The sequence below is a fragment of the Aedes albopictus genome, chromosome 3, assembly GCF_035046485.1.
Source record: "Aedes albopictus strain Foshan chromosome 3, AalbF5, whole genome shotgun sequence".
NCBI classification, from domain to species: domain Eukaryota; kingdom Metazoa; phylum Arthropoda; class Insecta; order Diptera; family Culicidae; genus Aedes; species Aedes albopictus.
The window spans coordinates 255,736,729-255,761,048 of record NC_085138.1 but is presented as its reverse complement, the minus strand read 5'-3'; the positions used below and the strand labels follow the sequence as shown (position 1 = coordinate 255,761,048).

The following is a 24,320-nucleotide window of genomic DNA, read 5'->3' as shown; positions in this document are numbered from 1 at the left end:
GGAGTATTGTTTTTTCCCCAGATGCCGGCGGCAAACATCGCTGAAGTGGAGTGATCTGGAAAGAGAGAGAATGAACCGTTTTTAACAGTTAAATAACACCGAAGGACTATGGGATTGTTAGTCGATTGTGTTAGTTGTTATGGGAATCGTTAGCTGTTAGTCCTAGATTAGTCGGACCGACGGATGAAAGACTCCGATCGGTCGTAAGAAAGGCTAGCATGCGTGGAAAATTAGATCCAACTTACCTTCAATATATTCGGGGATCCATAGCAGGGCTGACAGGACCGGAGGAAGAAGCGAGGGGTGAACAAGTTTCCTCATCTTCCCCACCTGTGGAGTGCCTGTGAGGGGATTGCCCACTGTAGAAATCGGCCAAGTCTAAAAATCAATTGCAATCATTAGTATGATTGATTATTTTACTGTGTACACAGATTTACTCACCTGATTGCATCTTGCAGAGCCAAGATGTTCATCACGGTTGTCCCGGGAACTTTATGGGTGGCAATGGACCAATCTTTCCTTGTAAAGATTGCCGTCGCATTGGCCAAAAACCCAAGAATGGATGGATCCATTCACCTGAAAACGACACAATACATACCAAGATTAGTCTTCGGTATGTTTATACACATACGTACGTATTACTTACCACGAATACATCAGAAAAGGCCACTTTACAAACTTTAGCACTTCGTTCAAGTTTTACCCGACTGCACAGCATAAAGTAAACATAAACATAACGAACAATAGAGATGCTGTGTCAGTCCACTTTGACAGATTCATGACATTTCGCAAACTGTCACTGTCACTGTTGTGTCAAACAGTTTGCCCGCCGGCGAATCAATCCCGCCTGGGGATTCGGCCGTGCAGATCGAATGTGATCTAATGTGTTGTAAATATTTTGTAAATAGGGTTGTAAAATTGTTTTTCGTTGCGCAACGTGTAAATAGAGTTGTCTACCCATAATTTGGGATATTTTATAAGATTTTTAAAAATGTTGTGTACATATTTATTTTGCATGTTTTAATTTATTTCATTTTATGATTTTAATTTGTTTATTTGTGCACGTACGTAGAGAATATTTTAGCATGTTTTATTATTTATATTTTTAAATTGTTATGTAAAGTTCTATTATGATATCGCGCGATAGTAGTTAGTAGACTTTTAATTTGTTGTTGCAATGTTTTATTAAGTATTATTTTGTTATTTGTTGTACATCCACGAACCGATGGCGGCCGAAGATGACTTGAGAGAGTGAATTGAAAAAAAATGCAAAACTCTTCGTGCTTTCGCATTTTTTTCATCGGGGTGGTGGATAGTGTAACCGTTTGGTTACAAATTGTTGGTTTTTGTTTTGTAAAATGTTGTAAGTGTCGGACCCTTCACGTTTCTTGTGTAAGAACAGTAGAAATACCACAGTAGTGATAGGGTCCCGTACCGCTGTGAATTCGTTGTCTGCTACCAATTACAAAACATGGCTGAAGAAATGAGCAGTAATGAAATAATGAGAATGACGGGAAAGAGAGAATATTGTAAATGAACGGCCATTGCTTAAAATTAGGCAGAAAAATCAGGCGTCCGTGTGCTTAAGACGTGTTCCTTTAACAGTGCAGTGGTTGAACCAGTTACCCCCCCCCCCCCCCTTGACGTTGGTCAAGTGGAAACCTGGGAAGAAACCTGTTCAGGACCTCTTTGTATTGGACCTTAAGGTCTCCGTCCAGCACACGGCTCGGCCCGCGGAACCGGGAACGGTTCCCGCGCCTAACCGTCAATGATCGTGAGTCCCTATACGAGGACTAATAGCTCGGGCCAAGGGCCCTAAACACCAAGGAGCTTTCCCCTCTCGGCCGTCCAAGGTGGTTAGTCCACGGCCGGCCGATTGCATCCACGAGGGAAGACGCCTGCATCCCCCCCAGCAACGCCCGCTGGTCCCGTCGGCTGAGTACCGGCCCCGCTCGCCTTGCCATCCGGCGAGATTTCCGGCCGCACAGCTCGACAGGAGTCGCTGTGGCGGCCAACGAACCCACCATCACCAACCAAAGCAGCGGTATGTACCGGTACGTCCAACTAGCATAGGTTACACTTAACAAAGTAACACTCAAATTATACACAGAACAACACGCACACGACACATAATAGGATTTTTAATAAATTATATTAAGAAACGTTAAAGATCTATGTAGTGTTTTTGTATCGCGAAAGTGCCCTTGATTACCCAGTAGCTAGCCGACCCTGGGATTGCCGGAGAGTCTCTTGCGTCTTGAGTCGGCCCGGCACTGATAAGTTGTCGATTCGTTTCAAATTTGTCCAGAAATTGCTCCTGGACATCCTTCAGAAACTATGTCAGCTATTTCTCCAGGAAGCCCTCTTGGGATTTCTTCAGAAATTCTTCCAGGAAATTCTCCAGGAATACCTTCGAATTTTTTTAAGGATTCCTTAAGGCAATTTCTTCAGGGATTTTAACAGGGAATCCTCCAAGAAACCCTTCGAAGATTCCTCCAAGAATTCTCCCAGGAAACCTTCTAAGGATTCCTAAAGAAATTCTTCTAGGATTTTTTTTCAGGAATACCTTAAAAGTTTTTTCATTGACTCCTTCAGGAATTTCTCCAAGAATTCCTTCAGAGATTCCTCCAGGAATTACTTCAGGGGTTCTTCCAGAGATTTCTCCATAAATTTCTACCAGGATTCCCCCCGAGATTCCTTTAGGAATTCTTTCGAGGATTTCTCCAGAAATACCTCCAGAAATTCCTCGGAATATTCCTGGAAGTTTTTATAGAAACAGAAATATAATAGAATTAGAGCCAGAATTCCTCTAAAGATTTCTCCAGAAATTCCTCTAGGAATTCCTGCAGGCATTCATTCAGGATTTTATCCAGGATTTTTTCCAGGAACTCCTCCAAGAATTCCTCCAGGAATTACGCGAGGAACTTCTCCAGGAATCCCTCCAGGAATTCCTCCAGGAAATGTTCCTGGACACCCTTCAGACATTATGTCAGCAATTGCTCCAGGAATTTCTGCAGGAAATCCTCTAGGGATTTCTTCAAAAATTCATCGAGCAAATTCTCCAAGAATATCTTCAGCAATATTTCAGGGATTCCAACAGGCATTCTTCCAGAATTTCCTCAAGGAATTGTTTCAGGGATTCCTCCATGAATTTATCCAGATGTTTTTCCAGATATTCCTCCAGGAAATCCTCCAGAAATTCCTGCATGAATTCTTCCAGGAAATCCTCCTGGAATTTCTCAAAAGATTTTTCAGGAATTTCTTCAGGAATGCCTCCCAGAATTCCTCTGGCATTTTTTCTAGGAATTCCTGCAGGAATTCTTTCAGAGATTGCTCCAAGAATTCATCCAAAAATTTCTCCAGGCATTACGCCAGGAATTTGTTCAGAAGTTCTTCCGGGAATTCCTCCAAAATTCTCTCTAGAGATTTTTCCTGGAATCGCTTCAGCGATTTCTCTAAGAATTCCTCAACAGATTTCTTAAGAAATTTATCTGAAATTTTATCTAGGAATTCCTCAAGCAATTTCTTCAGAAATTTCTCTATAGATTCCTCTCAGAATTTATCCAGAGTTTTTACATTTATACATTTATTTACACAAATATTCAACATACATACATTGACATAACCCCCAGTGAGCTTTAAGCTCTTTTAAGGGGGTGTTAGAGTTCCTCCAATAATGCTTTCAGAAATTCCTCCAGGGATTCCTTCGGGAATTCTTCCAGGGATTCTGGGCATTCCTGCAGAAATTCCTCCAAAGGTTCATCCAGGTGTTTGTTCAGGTATTTATTCAGGGAATGCTTTAGGAATTCTTCAATGGATTTCTTCAGAAATTTCGCAGAAGTAACTGCGACTTACTTTTAACATATAAGTACTTACATGCTAAAAGTGCTTTCAGATATTTCTCCAGGGAATCCTTTAAGAATTAACCCAGGGAAGAGTCTTTCGAAATTCTCCCAGGGAATGCACTTGGAAATTCACCAGGAATACCTTTAGGAACTCCCCCCTAAATTCCTCCAGACATTTCATTCTGAATAAATTCCAGGATTTTTTTTCAAAAATTCCATGGATTGAGAGTTTTTCGGAAGAGCCTACAGAAAATTCTTCAAGAATTTCTATAGGCAATTCTCACAGGAATAACTCGAGGGTTTCCTCCAGTGAAAGTTTCAAAGTTTTTACTAGAATACTTTCAAAAATTCTTCCGAAGGATCCTTCCGGGAATACGTCAATTGACATTTCTATAGGGTTATGCTCTGAGATGAGAATATATAGTATATGTATGATTATATAAATCAATCTTTAGGGAGATTCCTGCAAGGATGTACTTGGAACGATTCAACTGAAGGTTTATTTTAAGAGGAATAGAGATCCAAGACATTCCAAGATTGCTAATAAGCATAGACAAACTGAATGATAGAACTCTAGTTAGTCATAGAAGACATTATGTAGACTTTTTGAAAAGGAATCTCCGGACGGGTTTCCATCTAGTTCCGCTGGACAAAAAAAAATTGAAGAAAATAATGAAGAAAACTCTGGGTTAGTCCGCGAAAGAGTTCGTAATTTCCAAAAGATTTAAGCTTTAATTTCTTACGAATGTTTTTTAGATATTACAAAAAAAATCTGAGCTCCAGAAGAAATCATGCACGAGTAAACAAAAATCCTAAATCTTCAAGAAATTGGTCACCGCTACCAGCACCACGTTGATTAGTGTAAAACAGGCGAGCCTTTTTCAACGTATTATACAAAAAAAACAATAGCGTGACTATTGAAGAGTTAACTAATGCTTCTAGAATATAATTTTACTATATTCAATTTCATCATGTTCTTCTTCTTCTTCTTCTTGGCTCTACGTCCGCACTGGGACTTGGCCTGTCTCGCTTCGACTTAGTGTTCTTTGAGCACTTCCACAGTTATTATTTGAAGGACTTTCTTTGCCTGCCATTGCATGAATTTTTATATTGTGAGGCAAGTACAATGCTACTCTATGCCCAGGGAATCAAGAAAATTTCCCCTACTGGAACGGGAATCGAACCCGCCGTCTCCGGATTAGCGATCCATAGCCTTAACCACTAGGCTAACTGGAGACCCCATCATGTTGCGATTAGTTATAAAAGCTAGTAAGTAGAAAATTGCTAAGGATGCTTGCTCCCCCCCCCCTCCCTGACTGAAAAACTGGCTATGCCCGTTTACTCTACTCTCGAGTTTCTTAATGAATAATTGGTTATCCTAGTATTGGATTTCTCATTAATGTTTAGACTACTGTGATAATTTGAGAATCCACTTGAATCATCATTTCCCAGCGAAATTTCACACTAATCAAACTTATTTTGTTTACCTGTTGCGCATCCGACGCCCCTATCATGAACTCAACCGAACTTGTGTATGCCAGCCGCTGCGAAGTCGTGTGCGAAATTCGACTGTGATGATAATGAATTTCGGCCGAGTCTAAATGGGTACAAATGTCGCAATACAGAAAAGCATAGATGAGATAAAATCAATATCGCATATTGCGTGAATTTGAAAAAACAGTCTTTTTGCATTTTTTGTTAGTCTAGTGGACAATCCCAAGTAACACACAGAAGAGCAGGTTCGGATTAAGGATTATGGGGGCCCGGGGCCCGAGCAGTTGTGGAGGCCCTTCGGTGGTACAAATGCGATGAGCAATACAGTTTTTATTTGTTTTTGAGCAGTACTTGAACCGAAATTGTTTTTGTGGGGGCCCCTAGAATGTGGGGGCCCGGGGCCCTGGCCCCCCGGCCCCCCCTTAAATCCGGCCCTACAGTAGCATCTATGTATAGTTGTCCCATGTTTATAGGCATTCTCATACAACATGGGACAATTATGCGTATAACTGAATTTCATGAAGCGATATACATATTTATAGGTGGTTGTGGTTTTGGCTAACAGTTATCGGTAGGTTGTAGTCTCGGAGAACCACAAGGTTTACTGCAGGTTTGGCACAGTAAGCATAAAGCCGCATAACACCATGAATTAGGAGTCACCCGCTATGGAAAAACGTTAACAAAACTGTACAATAGCGCAGTGAAAAAATCATACCCAAAGGGTTAGGCGGTTGAGAATTAAGAAAAAAAAAACACCATTCACATTTCAGCCGCAGACTATGATTTCGTAATATGGCTGTTGTAATTGGATCTTCAGTGAGCAGTCTCTGCTTTACGTCGCAATGCAACAGAGCATCGAAAAAATGTGCATACATCACACAATTAAAACAGCTTTACATACATGACTTGAATTTATTCAAAGCACTCGATATTATTGAACATTTTTGATAGCATTAGATAGTATTATTAAACGAATTAGAGCGTTTTCTGAAGAACGAATAATAGTTTTTTTTAGTTGGAATATCTTATTACTGTATTTAAACATCTTTTACATAGGAGATGAACCAGCCATAGGCTGAAAATCTCGATAATAAAAGATATAAAAAAAATCTTTTACATTCACATTCTTTGAGAAAAGGAATTTATCAATTTCGAGGTAAACTGTACGATGACTTGATTAAACTTATAAATTTTACTTAGAAAAGTTTACATTTATTAAGGGTATGCGTGCGCATTCCGTAAAATTACATGAAATTTTACGAAATCTTCAATTTTATGATAAAAGTGAAAAGACTCATCTTTAAATTCCACAAGTTTCAACTTATAAAATACAATATGCTAATGGAAAGAGTTTTCTCGATAGGTAATTCCAAGTTTGTAGATAACAAAACTAGTGGACAAACAATTTCATATGCACTGTATCGTACTACTGAGAGTAAAGCCCATCAGGATGAAATAAGAGAATACACATAGCATGATACGATTTTTCCCGACTATCAACATCCACCTAACCGACAGCATCCCTGTTTTCCCTTGTTTTTCCACAGGACACCCTCCTGGCGGTGAGAGCGTAGGAGAGAACAAATCTCTCATCGTAGAACTAGCAGGCACGGCAGCAGCTACAGCATCCAGTACAAGTAGCAGCAGCAACCAGCCAGCCATCCAGCAGTGTGTTTCAGCATCGTCGCGTGTGTGTGAAAAGTGAAAATCTCCGCCGTCCTTTTGGGGTGAAAAACGTCGAAGGCGAAAAATTTTCCTTCTTGTGGCAACGCAATCGAGGAAATTGGCCATCCCGCCATCAGGAAACTCGGGATTTCGGTGTCGTGAAAAACGGGAAAAACTCCGGCAGGCGGGGAAAATCTGTGAACGTCGCTTTCTACTATCTGAGGAGTTCTGAGGCCAAGTCACTGCCCATTTTGCGTAGAGAAGAAAAACTCGGTCGGGGCGTCGACTTATGGTGGAGTCTAATAACTCCTGTAACCTGCCAGCGAGGATTTGGGCTGAAATTGCCGAAGCGAAGAATCGAAGTGATTGAGTGGGGTTTTGAGAATGCGGATTTTGGTGTGAATTGTGTAACTATTCGGTAATTGAGTGCTGCAAAAATCGAAGGAAAATGGATGCAGTGCTGGAAAAAGGATAACCGTGGATCAGGGGTTTCTTCGTGGGGGCGTAAAAAAATGTAAAATCCTTTCAATAGGGAATTATCGCAAGGAAAGTTTTGAAAAAATGGTGTTACGCATTATATTATCAGCCAGAGAAGATATGGATGACGATATGTCCTCCCGATTGATGACTAGTGATGGCGGCGAGAAAAAGAAGAAGTATGGTATCAATATTTAAGATGAGACCACCTCAGTGAGGCAGTTCATGGAAAAGTGAAAAAGTGTTATGCTTCATTTAAGTTTTGTTGAAGATATGTTGAAAACTGGCATAAATTACGTAAATTTGCTCCATAATGGCCAGATGGACCGATATTTTGGCCGAAATGGAGTCCACAGGAGCAAGTGAAAATCGTAGCTGAATTTGTACTCCATAGCCACATTTTGAGTAACGGGAGTAGCAGCAGCAGCCGAAGTCATCGAAGGAAAAAAAGCGATCAGAAAAAAGGAAGAGGCGGTGGGCTGGGGCGTGCAAGGATTTTCTTGTAAGCCTCTCCGAATTTCGAAATCAACCGACAGGCTGTCTCTCGGCAGATCTTCCCAAATCAGAGGATCTCCGTATTCTTCTCGCGTATCCTTCTACTCTCGCGTGGCTCCTGTCACTCTCAAACACAAATGCAATCGCACACTTACACACTCACACTTTCCGCGGAATACAGTGAAAAGTGAGACAATTACTATAGGATATTCTACCGGAATTAAGGAAAAATAAAAACAACCAATCGTTCCGTACAAATCGAAAATGCCAAAAACTACGACTTACCAAATAGTTGCATCTAGGCGCCGAATGATGAAAGTCGCACCATTCATTCTACTCTGTTGCTTGCTCAACCACTCCGTACTGGGTCAGCGTCCTCTAGGAAACGCCACGTTCGGAGCAGCACACAACTCCACGGGCGTAATAAACGTCCTGCAGCCATCGACCACTTCCACAACCAACGAACCGCCCGTAGAACACATCCAACTCCCCGGGCATAGAGCCGCGTCCAGCAATCAGATTGCCACCGACGAGGAAGACGAAGAAACACCATACCCAAGCATCAACGACATCTCGTCGGAAAGTGGACACCGGGGCGGGGCCAGTCCCAGTCTGATCCAGCATGCCCGGAACAACAAGTACATTCCCACGCCGACCACGGCCCATCGTGGCAGCGGCGGCGGCGTCAATGGCGGTGGAGTGGACGACCCCCACCAAGATCGAAGGATGCCGTTCAATCCTCGGCGGTTCAAAGCGTCCAGTATCGCCGAACTGCGGAAGCTGAACAATCAGCAAAAGACACAGGAGCCGGCTGAAGCCCCGGAGCGGAATGGCTCGGCGACGATCTCCAGGGGTAGTGCCAGTGGACAGAATCGGCAGAATTTACTGGATATGCACTACGGGAATTCGGTGTCATCTCCCGGATATCGACGGCCGTACGAACATTATAAAACGCCGAGAGACGATCCGCTGAGGGCCATCTACGAGAGGATCAATGTGGTGAGTAGTTGTATTGCTTTTTACTATTGTTAAGACGACGAATTCGAGTTGTTTATTTTTTTCCATAAGCGTAAAACGAATTTCGAGATAAGCATGTAACTGAATATAGGAAATTCAACACAATTAAATTAAGGGAAAGATGGACGATCTCACATACGACCTACACCGAATCTTGTTTTTTTTTCTGACAGATTTCGTGTAAGGAATAGTTTTTCCCCGGAGTCGATAGGTTCGGGATTGGGTTGAGGAGTCGTTCAGCCCGTAGGGATACGTCAGAGAGGAGTTTGGGATTTTGGGTCGGCAGGATGGTTGGTGGAGCTGGAAGGGACAGGTGTGAGGACTGGGCGGTGCAAGGAGGGTATCTGAGAGTGCTTTGGAGACCAGTTTTTATCCGTGTTATCCCTCATAGTTCGGCGAGCCACCTTGTTAACCTGAAGTCACTGTTTCATCTCTGAAGTGCCCTGCCCGTACCCTCTAAGTTTTTTGCACTTTAATCATATCTTTCTAACTGTGACCGGAGGTTCAAGGAGTACAACATGTCGTACACACTGTCCATCACGATAAAACCCTTTGAATTATTATACCCAGATGGGTTCCGATCTAGGCTCCGACTCCATGAATCGACATTTTTTTGGAATCTCCAGATTCATCTTGCTGGTTCTCGAGATAATTTCTAGAGCTTTGAGTTCACCTCAATATAGTCCCAGAATCTCCCATGCCTGAAAACATGAGCTTCATTCCGCATTTCTTAGTCGTTTGTACTGAATGCTTCACTAAACTGTGTCGAACAATCACAGGATTCACAGCGTAAACTGATTAACCCTTTGGAGCCGGAGGGGTCCTATATGACCCCAACTTAGAAACAGCTTTATAAAATTCACCCATTGAATAAAACAGAATACTATCTTCGGCAAAGTTGTTGCAAATTGAGTTCTCTATTAGAGCAATATTTGTATTTGGGACTTCATTGAAAACCTAGAACATCCTGAACATCATGAAATTCAGAAAAAAAAACTAAATAATTGACATACCAGTTGTTCTAAAAGCTGAATTTGGATGTGGGTTACGTTTATATGTATTCATTTAGCCTTCGTCAAGAATATCAAAAGGTGTTTTATATTCTGGGATGTTCTAGGTGTTCCAACCTGTCCTAAAGTGAAGTCCTTCAAATCTACAAGAATAATGTTATGTATTTTCGCCACAAATAATAGCATTGCATAACCTACTGGGGTCCATGAAGCTCTTGACATCTACAATGTCATTTATTGACACTATAGGAATATTTCAGGTCAGCCAAACTACCCTGGAGTTCAGAATTTCAGGTCTACACTCGTAACAGTAGCCATATCTGCTATACTGAGTAACGTTGCATAATCAACCGCAGTTACTGGAGCAATCTGAAGTCTACTAGCTTATTATAAACTTTGGGATATTCAGGGTCGTCCAAACTGTTCTATAATGAAGTCCTGCAAATCTAAAAGAATAAATTTATGTGTTTTTTTTTCATAAATAATGGTATTGTATAATCTGTTGGAATCCGCGAAGCTCTTGAAATCTCAAATGTCATTCAGAAACACAACAGGGATATTCCAGGTCAGCCAAACTACCTTGTAGTTCAGGATTTCAGGTCTACACTCGTAACAACAGCCATATCTGCTATACTGAGTAACGTTGCATATTTATCCGCGGTTACTGGATCAATCTGAAGTCTTCTTTTTTATTGTAAACCTTTGGGACATTCAGGTTCGTCCAAACTGTTTTATAATGAAGTCCTTCAAAATTTACGTGTTTTCACCATAAACAATTGCATGACATAATCTGCTGAGATCCGTGAAGCTCTTGAAATTTCAAATGTCATTTAGAGACATCATGGGAATGTTTCAGGTCAGCCAAACTACCTTTGAGTTCAGAACTTCAGGTTTACTCGTAACATCAGCTATCTGACATACTGAGTAACGTTTCATAATCAATCGCGGTGGTTGGATCAACATGAAAACATGAAGTCTACTATATATTATTATAAAACTTTGGGGCATTGAGGGTCGTCCAAACTATCCTGAAGTTTAGCTCTTGATAGTAACGGTAGTTATTCTCACAATGAAATTTAGACTGTAATCTGTAATTCCCCTTGCATATCATAAGTAATTTCAAGATAGTTTTGAGATATTCCAAATCAACAACACTACTCCTGAGACCATAGCTTTAAGTCTACACTTGTGATAATAGCTTTTTCCACTACGTTAAGTAGTGTTACATAATCCTCTGTACTTACCAAAGCAGTTACAGGAACAATAAGCGTTGTACCTATTATATTTTTGGAATATTATGGGCTTCCTTACTGTTATGAAGCTTAGTTGATAAAAAACAACCACTGTAACTTTCAGAAGACTAACGGAATATGATATATTACAAATCATAGCTTTGTATGATAAAAGAAGTTACCGTTACATCCACAGACTTCAGGATCTAAACACAAATACAGTTTGGATGACCTAGGATATACCGACTGACCTAATACTGTCTATTGAACTTTCAGAAGACTCACTGGACATGATAGATAACAAATCGTAACACGAACACGATTCGCTAATTGGGGCGCAGTCGTGACCCAACAACCGAATCCTCACTGTAGTCTAATACGATGTAAAATACTCAATAAATAGGGGTGCAATTATAAACTATAAAAGTTCCACAAATAAATCAATAATAGCAATGAAAAAAAAATCGAACATCCTACAGTATAGAGCTATGATAGAGAATAGATGGCAAAAACTATGTGTGCAATTTAACAAGCAATCACTTGCTGTCCGAGCTCGCTAACGCCCGTCGGATAACATAATACAAGGGAAAGGGATAACATCTCTGTTCGCATTATACTGGGCAAATTCATGGATCTGTGGAATGCTTAGAACCGAATCGTTGCAGTTACGGTGCGTCGAATTTCGGAAACTTTGACAGCATTTTGCCGCCTCAGTTGCTCAATTCTTCGCCGCATGACTCGGCTATTATTTTTGGCTAGAAATGCATTCAAGTTAATTGCTCGTTGTGACGTATTCATTGCTAAGTTTCAAATTGAATTTTTGATGTTTTTCAATCATGAATTTTTAATTTGTTATGGGAAAATCGGATTTATTTATGGAAAATATAATTATTTCAATAAATTTATGCAATTCAGTATTATAATTTCTATTTCATACTACCCATTTCAGTATCATAATGACCTATTTTTCCATACCGGTTCATTATGCAACTGAAATGGGTTGCATAATGAAAAATAGTTGCATAATGTTCATAATGCAACTCAATGGAGTTGCATTATGAACATTATGCATATCAAACGAGTTGCATTATGAAAAAAATCATTGCATAAAATGTTGTATGAAACTCGTTGCAAAACTCGATTTTTCAGCACTCTTCGTATTTATCCAACGCGACAAGCCTCGTCGGATAAATGTACAACTCGTGCTGAAAAATTCAACTTTTGGGAACTCGTTACATAAATAACTATTTGAATTGTTCGTGGGAACTCCATTTTTTTCTATTGTTCGAACATCAATTATTCATGGGAAATTTTGACTTACGTATGCACCTTTTAAAGTATTAATGGAACTTTTGTAGTTTATTATTACTTCCACCCCTATTTCTTTATTGGAAACTTCTGATTTTCTTAAGGAAAATAATCCCATTAGCACATTATGCAACACTTTTCCGTTGTATGATGATATCCATTTTCAGCAAGGTGTGTTCTTTATAAAACACGTAAGGTGACGTGGACTGGTGTTATGATTAAAGCACGTGACTATCACGCCAAGGATCTGGGATCGAATCCTTCTCCCGAAAAACTCACAATACGTGAGTTCTGTAAAGCGTTCGTCCTGAGATGAACTAGTCAAAGGCTAAACATTTCGTTAACCCTTCAGGACGCGCGCTGTTGTAAAAAGTACAACGCTAAAAAAAACCTCGCTGGTTGTATATAGCGCGAGCGCAATGCAGTTTCGCTTGCTTGATGGAGCGCATCCTGGAAAGTTAATACAGTTGAAAAAAAAAAGTACGAACGTAGGCTTTATCTTTACCCTCTTTCCTATTCCTGTGAAATCTACATGGTTAAGGGTCTGTAGCTGTAATATTAATAGCAACGGTTGTAGTCCACAAGCCCGTAGCTGAATAAACTTGATTTAGCAACCCCTCAACCGCTTGCAGATGCGTTTTGATTGTTCTACGAAGCAAGATTGGGGTCTTCAGGTAACCTAGTGGTTAAGGCTATGGATCGCCTATCCGGAGACGGCGGGTTCGATTCCGTTCCGACCGGGAAAATTTTCTCGACTCCCTGGGCATAGTGTATCATTGTACTTTTGCCCCACAATATACAAATTCTTGCAATGGCAGGTAAAGAAAACCCTTCAATTAATAACTGTGGAAATGCTCAAGCTTTAGCGTTAGCGTAGTTACGGTATACTTCGTAGATGGGATACTAACAACATTCATGTACCTTTTGCTAATCTTGCTCGGATTGCTTTTCGGAACAAGGCCGGGGAGTTAACATCGCTCAAATCTTCCCGGCCATGCCCATCTTTGCCGTAACTTGGGATAGGGGAAGGAAATGTTGATGCAGCACTTATTTAAGAGGCCTCCGACTCAGTGACACTCCCATAAGTACTACGGAGTGAGTAGTTGGGAGGTGTATTGTGTAGATCAAGGATTCGCCTGAAAAGCTGGCGATGAACCCACGGCATTGGTTGTTTACTTGGTTAAAATTTAATCTTTTGAAAGCCGGCAATCAAAACAGTTTTTTTTGTATTCTCCTGAAATACAATAATAATGAAAAACAAAATACAAAAATAAAGTAGACCAAATTTTGATCTTGGAATTTTCCTTCATTTAAATTAACAAAACTTAAAAAATACAAGATAAAAATTTGTTATGGTAGAAAGCAGGGTTCCTGATTTCCACTTTTTATCTTCTTCCACATTCGAAGACAGTCAGCAGCGAACGGTCGTCGCTTTAGTTCGTGTGTATGCTTGTCAGCGACGAGAGCAAACTCCGGCGAACGGTGGGAAGCCACACTTGGAAATTACTCATTCGTCCACATTCGCATCGCAAGCGAATGCGATTCGTGAGTGATGCGATTGATATTGTGCATACGAATTTTTGATGTTTTCGAATTATTTTCTTTGCTAATCTAGCATTTCAGCAACAATACAGTAAAAATGTATGCATTACATGCAGAAATTCTCTTCTACTTATGATAATAGCCGCTTCGATCGCTCACCAGCATTCTTCACCATTCGCCATTCATTCATTCGCTTGCGATCCAAACTGCGACGAATGGCAACGAATATTCATGTCAAGCAGCTGGCTCATCGCTTTCCACTGGTGATGGGGTTGCGTGTTTGATCACGACGATCCGTTTGCTGCATCTTTCTCGATTCGCTTCAGCAAAGAGGAGTGAATATGAATGGAATGAGGCGAATATACCGATCCTTGGTAGAAAGTTTGTGAAACGGTGCACTAGCCCATTTAGTTGTAGCTATCTACCACTCCCAGTATCATTCACTCACATATGTCCCCGAGTAGGTGAGAAATTCTAACGAATAACAAATTCAGTTATTAATAATTGAATTGAGCATGAGCATGAGCATAGATGACCGTACAATTCGTAGTTGCTACTCCGTGATTGACCAGAACAATCGAAATTGCACAAGGAACCAACAAACGGAGCTTGGGAGTAGCTACCGCTCTCAATGTGCACAGTTCGAGAATTCCAGACTTTATTAGTCAACAACGGCGCCGGTCACGTCCTTACGGTCATCGAGGAAGGAAAGGAATGTTAGTGTGACGTACTAGCTACTAGAGACCGATATCACCTCATCTTCTCCACGACTGTCACGGGAAGGAGTTTTTGTTAGTAGGGAGGGGAGAGTCACATGATTTGGATTCACTTTGGTAAGTGATTTGATTCATGCAACCTTTACTTGAGTCAAAACATTTATTCATTTTGACTAAAATATAACAAATGTCGACACCGAAGATGACGAACCATTCAAATTTGTGTGTAAATGCGAAAAATAAAAGAAAAATATTTATTATCAACTGAATGTGCATTGAAAACTAGCGCCGGCACATGACGTGACGAACTTTTCAATATTAGTTAGATAAATACACAAAAACCAGAGCAGAATTTTATACATCTTATAGCATTAATTATTATGATAAAATGGAAAGAGCTCACCAATAAACATCCTTCGAAGTGTCCAGTGCGTATGTGCTGCAGCATCTTCCACTAACTGGCCTCTTCTCCGAAATCACACTGAAACGCTACAACTATACACGGGTACGACGATGTGCACATTCAAATTGACGACGACGACGACGCGGCCGGTCCGAATTCAAAAAAAGCGGCTTTTTCATTTTGCTTCAAAATCACGCTAAACCGTCCCGTACGAAGATGAGCACAGTCAAATCCCGGAATACAAAATGGAAAAATCGAACCACCGAAGCAACGCGCGCGAACTGGCACCCGGACGAAATTCTATAGCACACTCAATTCAGTTATTAATAATTGAATTACTGAAGAACAAAAACTGATATTGGTTTGATTGAGATAAGAAGTAAAACATCAGAAATAATATCAAAATCTAGTATGGAGAAGTGCTCAATAATAGCTCGTTAAGATATTACAAGATCAAAACAATAGCAGTCAAGATTTGTCGACCTTTTTCTTGAAAATATAAAAAAAATCCAACAACGAACCTACGACCTCAGGATTCACAGGCGGCGATGCTTACCACTCAACTGCGGCTCACTGTTGTGAATATCATGGCAACAAGAGCTTCAGCTAAAGGTACATTTTGTACTGATATTACCCAGGTTGATATCTAGCATTACCAGTGCCTCTAGCACTAGCAGGATATGATCCGCTGGTTGGTGGAACGGCTTTCCCATTCCATGGTCCTGGCATTATTGTAGTCACCAGTGCAGCATCTGCATTCAATCCAGCATCTGCATGAACTGCTCGACCGATATAGATATTAGACCTCGTTAGATATACACTCCCGATCAAAAATTTGGGGCCACCCCCTCAAAAACATGTCATTTTTTAGGCCCATATCTCAGCCAATTTGCGTCAGATTTCAAAACCCTAGGTTTTATTCAAAAGATAAAAAGTCAAAGAAACATTAAACATGATTTAAAAGAAACTTTTTCAAAAAAAAAATGTATGTTAACTTAACCCAAAGTTGCTAAAAAATCTAGAAAAAAAGTTATTAAGTAAAGTAACTTGAATGATAGATGACAAAGATATCAACAAGGGAGCGGACCTGGTGTGATGGTTAAAGCGCATGCCTATCACGCCGAGGACCTGGGATCGAATCCCATTCCCGACAAACTCGCAAAATGTGAGTTCTTCCTTCGGAAGGGAAGTAAAGCGTGGGTCCCGAGATGAACTAGCCCAGGGCTAAAAATCTCGTTAATACAGATAAAAAAAAAGATATCAACATATCCCTCTTCCATGTTTTACGATAGTGACCCCAAACTTTTGGCTGATACATCATGTTGAGGGGTGACCGCAAACTTTTGGTCGATGACATGAAGAGTTAATTTAGATTTTTTAGCTAAGTTCTGTAAAAAGCAGTTGAAAGTTAATAAAAAATTGGTTCTATTACCGCTCTCATCTTAAAATTTAGTCGACCCAATTTCCAGCGACCTGCCGTAACTTTATATCCATTTTTTAGAAAATTTGGCAACTTTGGGTTAAGTTTACATACAATTTTTTTTGAAAAATTTTCTTTTAAATCATGTTCAATGTTTCTTTGACTTATTATCTTTTGAATGAGACCTAGGGTTTTGAAGTCGGACGCAAATTGGCGAAGATATGGGCCTAAACAAATGATATGTTTTTGAGGGGGTGACCCCAAACTTTTGATCGGGAGTGTATACACCCACTCCGGGACGGGGTATTTACTTACTCGTTGTCGAAATCGTCCCCATTTTTGTCTCAACCGTGACTAAGTTTCTATTAAGGGCGGACGGGACGGTCGAGGAAATATCCGCCATTGCTCTGTTTCTACTAAGATGGTAATCTCAGATTCTACTTCATATAATGGAACAAAAATCTATCATTGTGTATGCTCACTTGCAGTGCATATGCTGATTGTTTTTCAGCCTCATCTGTGCGATAGAAATCGAGATTACCATCTTCAAAATCGCGAGGCAAATTGTTAGAAAGAGAGGGAAGATAGGAAAAATAACACAGCGTCCCGATTCACCTTAACCCATATCCGCCCAGCGTCCTATTTATAGGACAGATGCCCCGAACGCCCAGCGTCCCATAAATAGGACAGTCCTTTTAATGTGAATACATATCTCCAGAATATGCAAAATTTTAGAATACTTTCTTCAGAGAAGATGTTCTCCACACCCATACCTTGCTCATGGTGGACAATATAGTTTGTGACTGGTTCACTAGGTGGCGTAAACGATGCTGCAAAGAATTCATATTGTCACGATGTACGTATGTATATATGTATGCCGGAACATAGGCATAACCAAGGGCATAACTCTGGAATGCATCAAAAAATTTCATTAAAATTTGGCATACACATTCCTTAGGATATGGTAGTAGGGGTATTTTAATTCAAGATGGCGGCTTAGGTTCCAAGCTGGCGATCAAAACTCCAGAATATATGTTTTTTATCGGCAATGCTGCTTCGGATTCTATGCAATATGGGTATCTATCGATCGGGCTTCATAAGTAGAACTCAAAAATGAATATCCGACGCCATTTTGAAATCCAAGATGGCGGACCATATCCAAGATGGCGGCCACGGAATGAGAGTTTGAGCTATGATACCATGCAATATGAGTACATATCGATCGGGCTTCATGAGTAGAACTCAAAAATGAATATCCGACGCCATTTAAAATCCAAGATGGCGACCATGGAACGGTAGTTTGAGCTATGATACCATGCAATATGGGTATCTATCGATCGGGCTTGATGTGTGGAAGTCAAAAGTCGATATTTGACGTCATTTTGAAATCCAAGATGGCGGACCATATCCAGGATTGCGGCTACGGTATGGTAGTTTGAGCAATGATACAATGCAATATGAGTATTTATGAGAAAAAGGGTAGAAGGTCATAGTGGATGGTAGGGTAGCGGGTAGGGTAAACGGTGGACCAGACGGTCGGGTAATAAGGATAGAGTAGAGGGAGTGGAGTAGAAGGTTAGAGTAGAGGATAGGGTAGATGGTAGGGAAGAGGATAGGATAGAGAGCAGGGTTAACCCTCCAGCAGTCGCGTCTTTGTCTACCTGCAGGGACACCGCGCTCACGCTGTGTACCACATGCGTGCATTTTTCATGGTGCGTGTACTCAGTACACGACGTGACCGCTCCCGGGTTAAGGGTAGGAAAAAGGTTAGGGTAGAGAGTAGGGTGACGGTACGATTATGCACAGTATAGACTAGAGGGTACGATAAAAGATATGGCAGTGGTTATGGTAGAGGATAGGGTAGAGGGTAGGGCAGATGATAGGTTTGAAGGTTATGATAGAGCGTAGGATAGAGGGTTGGAATAGAGGGCAAAGGGGACAGTAAGGTAGAGGCTAGATAGTAAGGTGAGGAATTGAGATGAGATTAGATGGGCTAAGGTTTTTTTTTTCAAGATATCTCCAGGAATTCTTTCCAGGCTTTCTTCAGGCATTCCTTTCGAGAATCTTCCCAGGTTTATTCCTGGGATTCCTACAGATATTGCTTCTGAGATTGCTGTACGGATTGCTCCGGAGTTCTCTTCAGGGATTTTTGCAGTGGTTGCTTTGGAAAATCCTGAAAGGATTTTTTTTAGTTATTCTTTTCTGCATTCCTTGAGGGATTTGTGCTGGAATTTCATCAAAGATTCTGTTGCAGCGGAATTTAAGGACGGCACAGACCGATCATGCTTACCTTTTGTTTCTGCAAATCAATTGAATTGCCAAAATTCTTCTCTATCTCTCTCCAATTATAAATGCGACAAATCTATTACATTTGCTTTGTTTACCCGACCAATTGTTACCCTACCAAATGAATTGTATAAAAGGAATCCCAAATACACATCAAGTTTCAGTTTTGAACCTGTAAATCAACCCCGTTTCGTTCAGTTTATTTCCCCCCGATTCACATTACCGTAGTTCATCGGCGTTTTTTCGGACCTCACGGAACCATATGGTCCTTCGAACCGGATCGCGAAAGCCTTCGTCGTGAAATCCGCGCAGTGTCGATTTGATTGTGTCGCGTGTGTTGGCCTCGTCACCCGCCAACAGTCTCGGCCTTTAGTGGTACTGCCAAACCGTGACACAGCTATCGAACAGAACTATCTGTGAGAAATAGTGCCCAAGTGAACTAGTGTGAACACCACAATGGAAAAGCTGTTCCGCGAACGGAAATCCCTTGATCCGTGGATCAAACGTGTGTCCGATGTAGTGGCTAACTTGAAGCCAGAAACGGCTGAAGAAACTGAAGTGCAAACAGAACTTAAAGTGCTTGGTGAAATATGGGCCGCGTATTGTACTGTACATAAAAGAATTTTGGACGCGAGTGAAGACGATGCTCTGTACGATGATGCTGTGCAGCAACAATGCCGTTTCGAAAGTGTGTACATTACCCTAAAGAATCGCCTATTGAAGACGTTGAAAGTGGTTAAAGGTCGCGATAGCAGTGAAGAAAAGCGATCCCAGAGTGATGCATTAAATCAGCTAGCACAGCAGCAAGCCGAGCTGCTCCGGTTGATGGCCGGTAGAATGTCTATTGGTGCTAGTGCAACTGCTGCTGTTCCCGATGGTCCTCCTGCCCTCACACCGCTGTCGGATCTGAAACTGCCACGCATGAACTTGCCTGTGTTCAGTGGAGACTATCTCGAGTGGCAATCATTCATTGATCTATTCCGCAGCATGGTAGACCAGAATCCATCGCTGAAGGATAGTCAAAAATTGTATTTCCTAAAGACCAATCTCTCTGGTGAGGCTGCCTCACTGATCTCGCACCTGAAAATTGAAGATGCAAACTACGTTCCCGCTTTGCAAAAGCTTCAGTCACGCTACGACAAACCACTCGAGATAGCTCACAAACACATTGAACGTTTCCTCAACCAGCCAGCTATGACGGCTTCGTCTGCTCAAGGGTTGCGATCTCTGCACGATGTCTCTGATGAGGTTGTTCGTGCTCTTCAAGCCATGCAGAGAGAGGATCGCGATACTTGGCTGCTGTTCATCTTCATCCAGAAGTTGGACCCCGAAACCAAACAATGTTGGTACCAAAAGGTTTCAGATATGCCCGAAGTTGACGTCACCCTCAAAGCGTTCCTCTCGTTCATTGACTCTCGCAGTTTTGCCTTGCAATCTGCACAACCCGTCAAGCCCAGAACTGTAGCTACCTACAAGCCTCTGATGAAACCACCGTACAGGGGAGCAACAACGTTCGTCGCCACCAACACACCTCCGAATTGCAACGTTTGTGATAAATCTGCCCATCCGTTATATCAGTGTGGTAGGTTCATCCACATGAGTTCTGAGGAACGACTGAGTGCTATTAGAGCTCAAATGTTGTGCCAAAATTGCCTGAAGAAGCACCCCGGTGAGACATGTCGATCGGGAAATTGTCGAAAATGTGGCCATCTCCACCACACTCTGCTGCACTTTGCTCTCGTGCCGCCACTTCTTCCACAATCGTCATCTACCTCGTACGTTGATTCTGCTGGCGATGGTGTGGTCGCTCAATTTTTGATTTCGGCCCTTGATTCCACTGCCAATTTCGATGCGTCCAACACTCTCCTCGCCACAGTGTCCATTAACGTTATGGACAAGCAAGGCCGACCGCACGCTTGTCGTGCCGTGTTAGACTCCGCTTCTCAAGTAAGTTTTATTAGCGAAAGCTTCTGCAACGAACTCGGCCTCGACTTGCTTGAGGCAGACATGGACCTTGAAGGGATATCATCAACTCCTGCGCATGTAGATAAGTGCGTAGAAATCATCATTGCATCCCGATGCTCGGACTTTAGCACCACAGTCCCGTGCATGGTGCTCGAAAGGATCACCAAAATACTCCCAGTTAAACAAGCTAACACCAGTGGTTGGCCGATACCAAAGTCCGTAAACTTGGCTGACCCACTTTTCCACCGCCCTGGTAAGATCAGCGTACTGCTTGGAATAGACCTCTTCTTCCAACTTCTTGAGCCTGGAAAAATTTCCCTCGGTTCTGAAAACAATCTTCCCACACTACACAACACTAAACTCGGGTGGGTGGTTGCAGGCCGCTATCGAGAACCTAACATATCTCCATGTGCAACTGTATCAACATGCTTGTTGACCACCTCTGAGAGCCTTGATGAACAATTGCGTCGATTCTGGGAATTGGAGGAATATGCCATGCCTGTGAACCATCTCAGCGAAGAGGAAAGGCAATGCGAAGACCATTTCCATAAACACACCGTTCGAAATGGCGCAGGGAAATTTACAGTACGACTACCGTTTCTACACCCTCCGAGTCAACTAGGCGACTCAAGGCAAATGGCGGAAAAACGGCTGAATCACATGGAGCGAAAACTGGAAAGAAATCCTAAAATGAAACGGGAATACCATTCCTTTCTTCGAGAGTACTGTGACCTAGGGCATATGACACTCGCTGTTGGACCAGCACCAAAGGGTTCCGTCTACTTACCCCATCATTGTGTGGTTAAAGAAGCCAGTTCTACAACGAAATGCAGGGTCGTTTTTGATGCCTCCGCGAAGACCACCAGCGGAAAATCACTAAACGATGTGCTCATGGCTGGACCAGTACTTCAGGATTCGATCGTTAACATTCTTCTGCGATTTCGATTCCCAGCAATCGTGGTCACGGGCGATATAAAGCAAATGTATCGTATGGTGGATATTCACGAAGCTGATCGCGACTTCCAGCGAATTCTCTGGCGGTGGTCGAAGGATGCGTCAATTGACGAATATCGCCTGAATACAGTCACATATGGGACAAAGAGCGCCTCGTACCTTGCAACGAAGTGCCTGCAGCAAACTCTAGAGTCACACAAGGAGCAGTATCCGACGGCGGTTGAAAAGGCAGAAAAGGGCACTTATGTGGACGACGTGTTAACCGGCGCGGACACCGAGGAAGAAGCAATTCTACTGCGCCAGCAACTCACCACAATATTCGCCGCCGGTGGTTTCCACCTGCGGAAATGGGCTTCAAACAGCTCAGAAGTTCTCAGCGGTGTACCTGAAGAAGACCGAGAAGTGGAAGTACCAATCGAACTCAACGATACCCGCACCATAAAGGCCCTCGGCATCCCCTGGCAGCCGTGCAGCGACGAGTTCCAGTTTACCAACTCACCTATGAAGATCTCTCAGCCCACAAAACGTAGCATTCTTTCGCAAATCGCCAGCATCTTTGACCCGCTGGGACTACTAGCTCCGATTATTGTCAAAGCGAAACTAATCATGCAACAGTTGTGGGAGCTGAGGGTGGACTGGGATGAAATTCTCCCCGGTGAGTTTGTTCAAATTTGGTTGTCTTTCGTACAAAATCTCTCCGATATCGAATACTTCCAGGTACCTCGTCGAGTGATCGGCATTCGAAGCGCATCCCGCGTCTGTCTGCACGGCTACAGTGATGCATCCGAGCGAGCCATGGGTGCCTGCGTGTATATTCGAGCTGCAGACGAACACGGCAACACGTCATCGCATCTGTTGTGTGCAAAATCTAAAACTGCCCCCATCGGCAATGGACGGACAACGTTGCCACGATTGGAGCTGTGTGCGGCAGTGATTCTAGCACGAATGATGGCGAATGTTATGGCAGTGATCTCATTGCCAATCAACGAAGTTCAGGCGTTTTCGGATTCGACGGTGGCCCTAGCGTGGATTTATGGTGGTGCGTCACGTTGGAAGACGTTCGTTGCCAATCGGGTAGCGGAGATCACCACACATCTACCAGCTGTTAATTGGAAACATGTTGACACACACAACAATCCTGCTGATTTGATATCACGTGGTGCTCAACCTGATCAGATCATCAATAATCCTCTCTGGTGGAACGGTCCCGAGTGGACATCCGATAGCACTCATCATTCGCACTCATTCTCTGTTCCCGACATCAACCACCAGCGGCAAGTGGAAAGAGAAACACGTCTCGTGGCAGTGGCGTACCTGGCAGTGTATGAAAACCCATTTCTTGATGCGATGATAGCCAGATACTACCCAAATCTCCAACTACTACTGCGTGTTACGGCTCGAATGCTACGCTTCTCGCAGCGAGAGTCGCGAGCAACAAGACGGTTAACTCCACGAGAAATTGACCATGCCATGCAGATCTATTTGCGACATGTTCAGAGCCAGCACTACGGTAAGGAGGTCGCTCAGTTGGAACAAAGTCGAGAGGTGAATCGTGGAAGCTCGCTCCATCAACTGAAACCGTTTTTGGATAAAAGTCACCTTCTCAGGGTGGGCAGCAGGCTGCAGCTGTCGGAACTCAACTACGATACGAAGCACCCGATCTTGCTGCCTCACCACTCGTCATTCACTTCGCTTATACTCAACAACGAACACCACGAGCAGCTGCACTGTGGTCCACAATCTTTGCTGGCTGCGGTGCGAAGAAAATTTTGGATTGTACGTGGAACGAGTGCTGCCCGTAAGGTATGTCGAGCTTGCATCAAGTGTAGTCGGGCACGACCAGCACCGTTACATCAATTGATGGGTCAGCTACCTGCGGACCGAGTGAATCCAAACCCTCCGTTCTCGATTACCGGCATTGATTATGCCGGACCGATCAACATCGTAAATCGACGGACTCGTGGTGCTGTCCCCAGCAAAGGCTACATTGCACTCTTCGTCTGCTTCACTACGAGAGCCGTACATCTAGAGGCTGTCTCGGATCTCAGCTCATCTGCATTCATTGCCGCCTTCACTCGATTCTGTAGCCGTTACGGTTTGCCGAACAAGGTCTATTCTGACAACGCAACCAATCTTCGCGGAGCAGCCAGGAAATTTCGTGAGATCTACGAACAGATAAATACAACTATAGGTGCAGATTGTGTCGTAGACTTTCTCGCTAATAAGGGAATCGAGTGGATGTTCATCCCAGCTAGGTCGCCTCATCACGGCGGGTTGTGGGAAGCAGGGATAAAGGTGGCGAAGAGCTTCTTGAGCAAATTCGGAGATGATACTCGCTTCACTTTCGAAGAGCTGAGCACGGTTCTCGCACATATAGCCGCTTGTATGAATTCTCGACCGATTACTGCGCTCTCAGATGACCCCAACGATCCCGCGCCTCTCACGCCAGCGCATTTTCTCATCGGTTGGCCACTAAACACTGTACCTGAGC

At 42.6% G+C, this 24,320-nt stretch overlaps 1 protein-coding gene and 1 long non-coding RNA gene across 2 annotated transcripts in view; one reads left to right on the top strand and one right to left on the bottom strand.

Annotated features, from left to right (window-relative positions):
* LOC109422212 (tyrosine-protein kinase receptor) overlaps window positions 1-24,320 on the top strand; it is a 251,711-nt gene that overhangs the window by 183,370 nt on the left and 44,021 nt on the right. The window contains exon 2 of the mRNA XM_029852281.2: window positions 6,887-8,975. Coding sequence (XP_029708141.2) covers window positions 8,241-8,975 — 735 coding nt within the window. The 5' untranslated portion in view covers window positions 6,887-8,240. The remainder of the gene's footprint in view (window positions 1-6,886; window positions 8,976-24,320) is intronic.
* LOC109405406 (uncharacterized) lies at window positions 155-791 on the bottom strand. Its single transcript, XR_009998842.1, has 3 exons — window positions 647-791; window positions 442-576; window positions 155-378 (listed from the first exon to the last, which is right to left on the bottom strand). It is a non-coding gene; the product is annotated as an uncharacterized LOC109405406 (long non-coding RNA).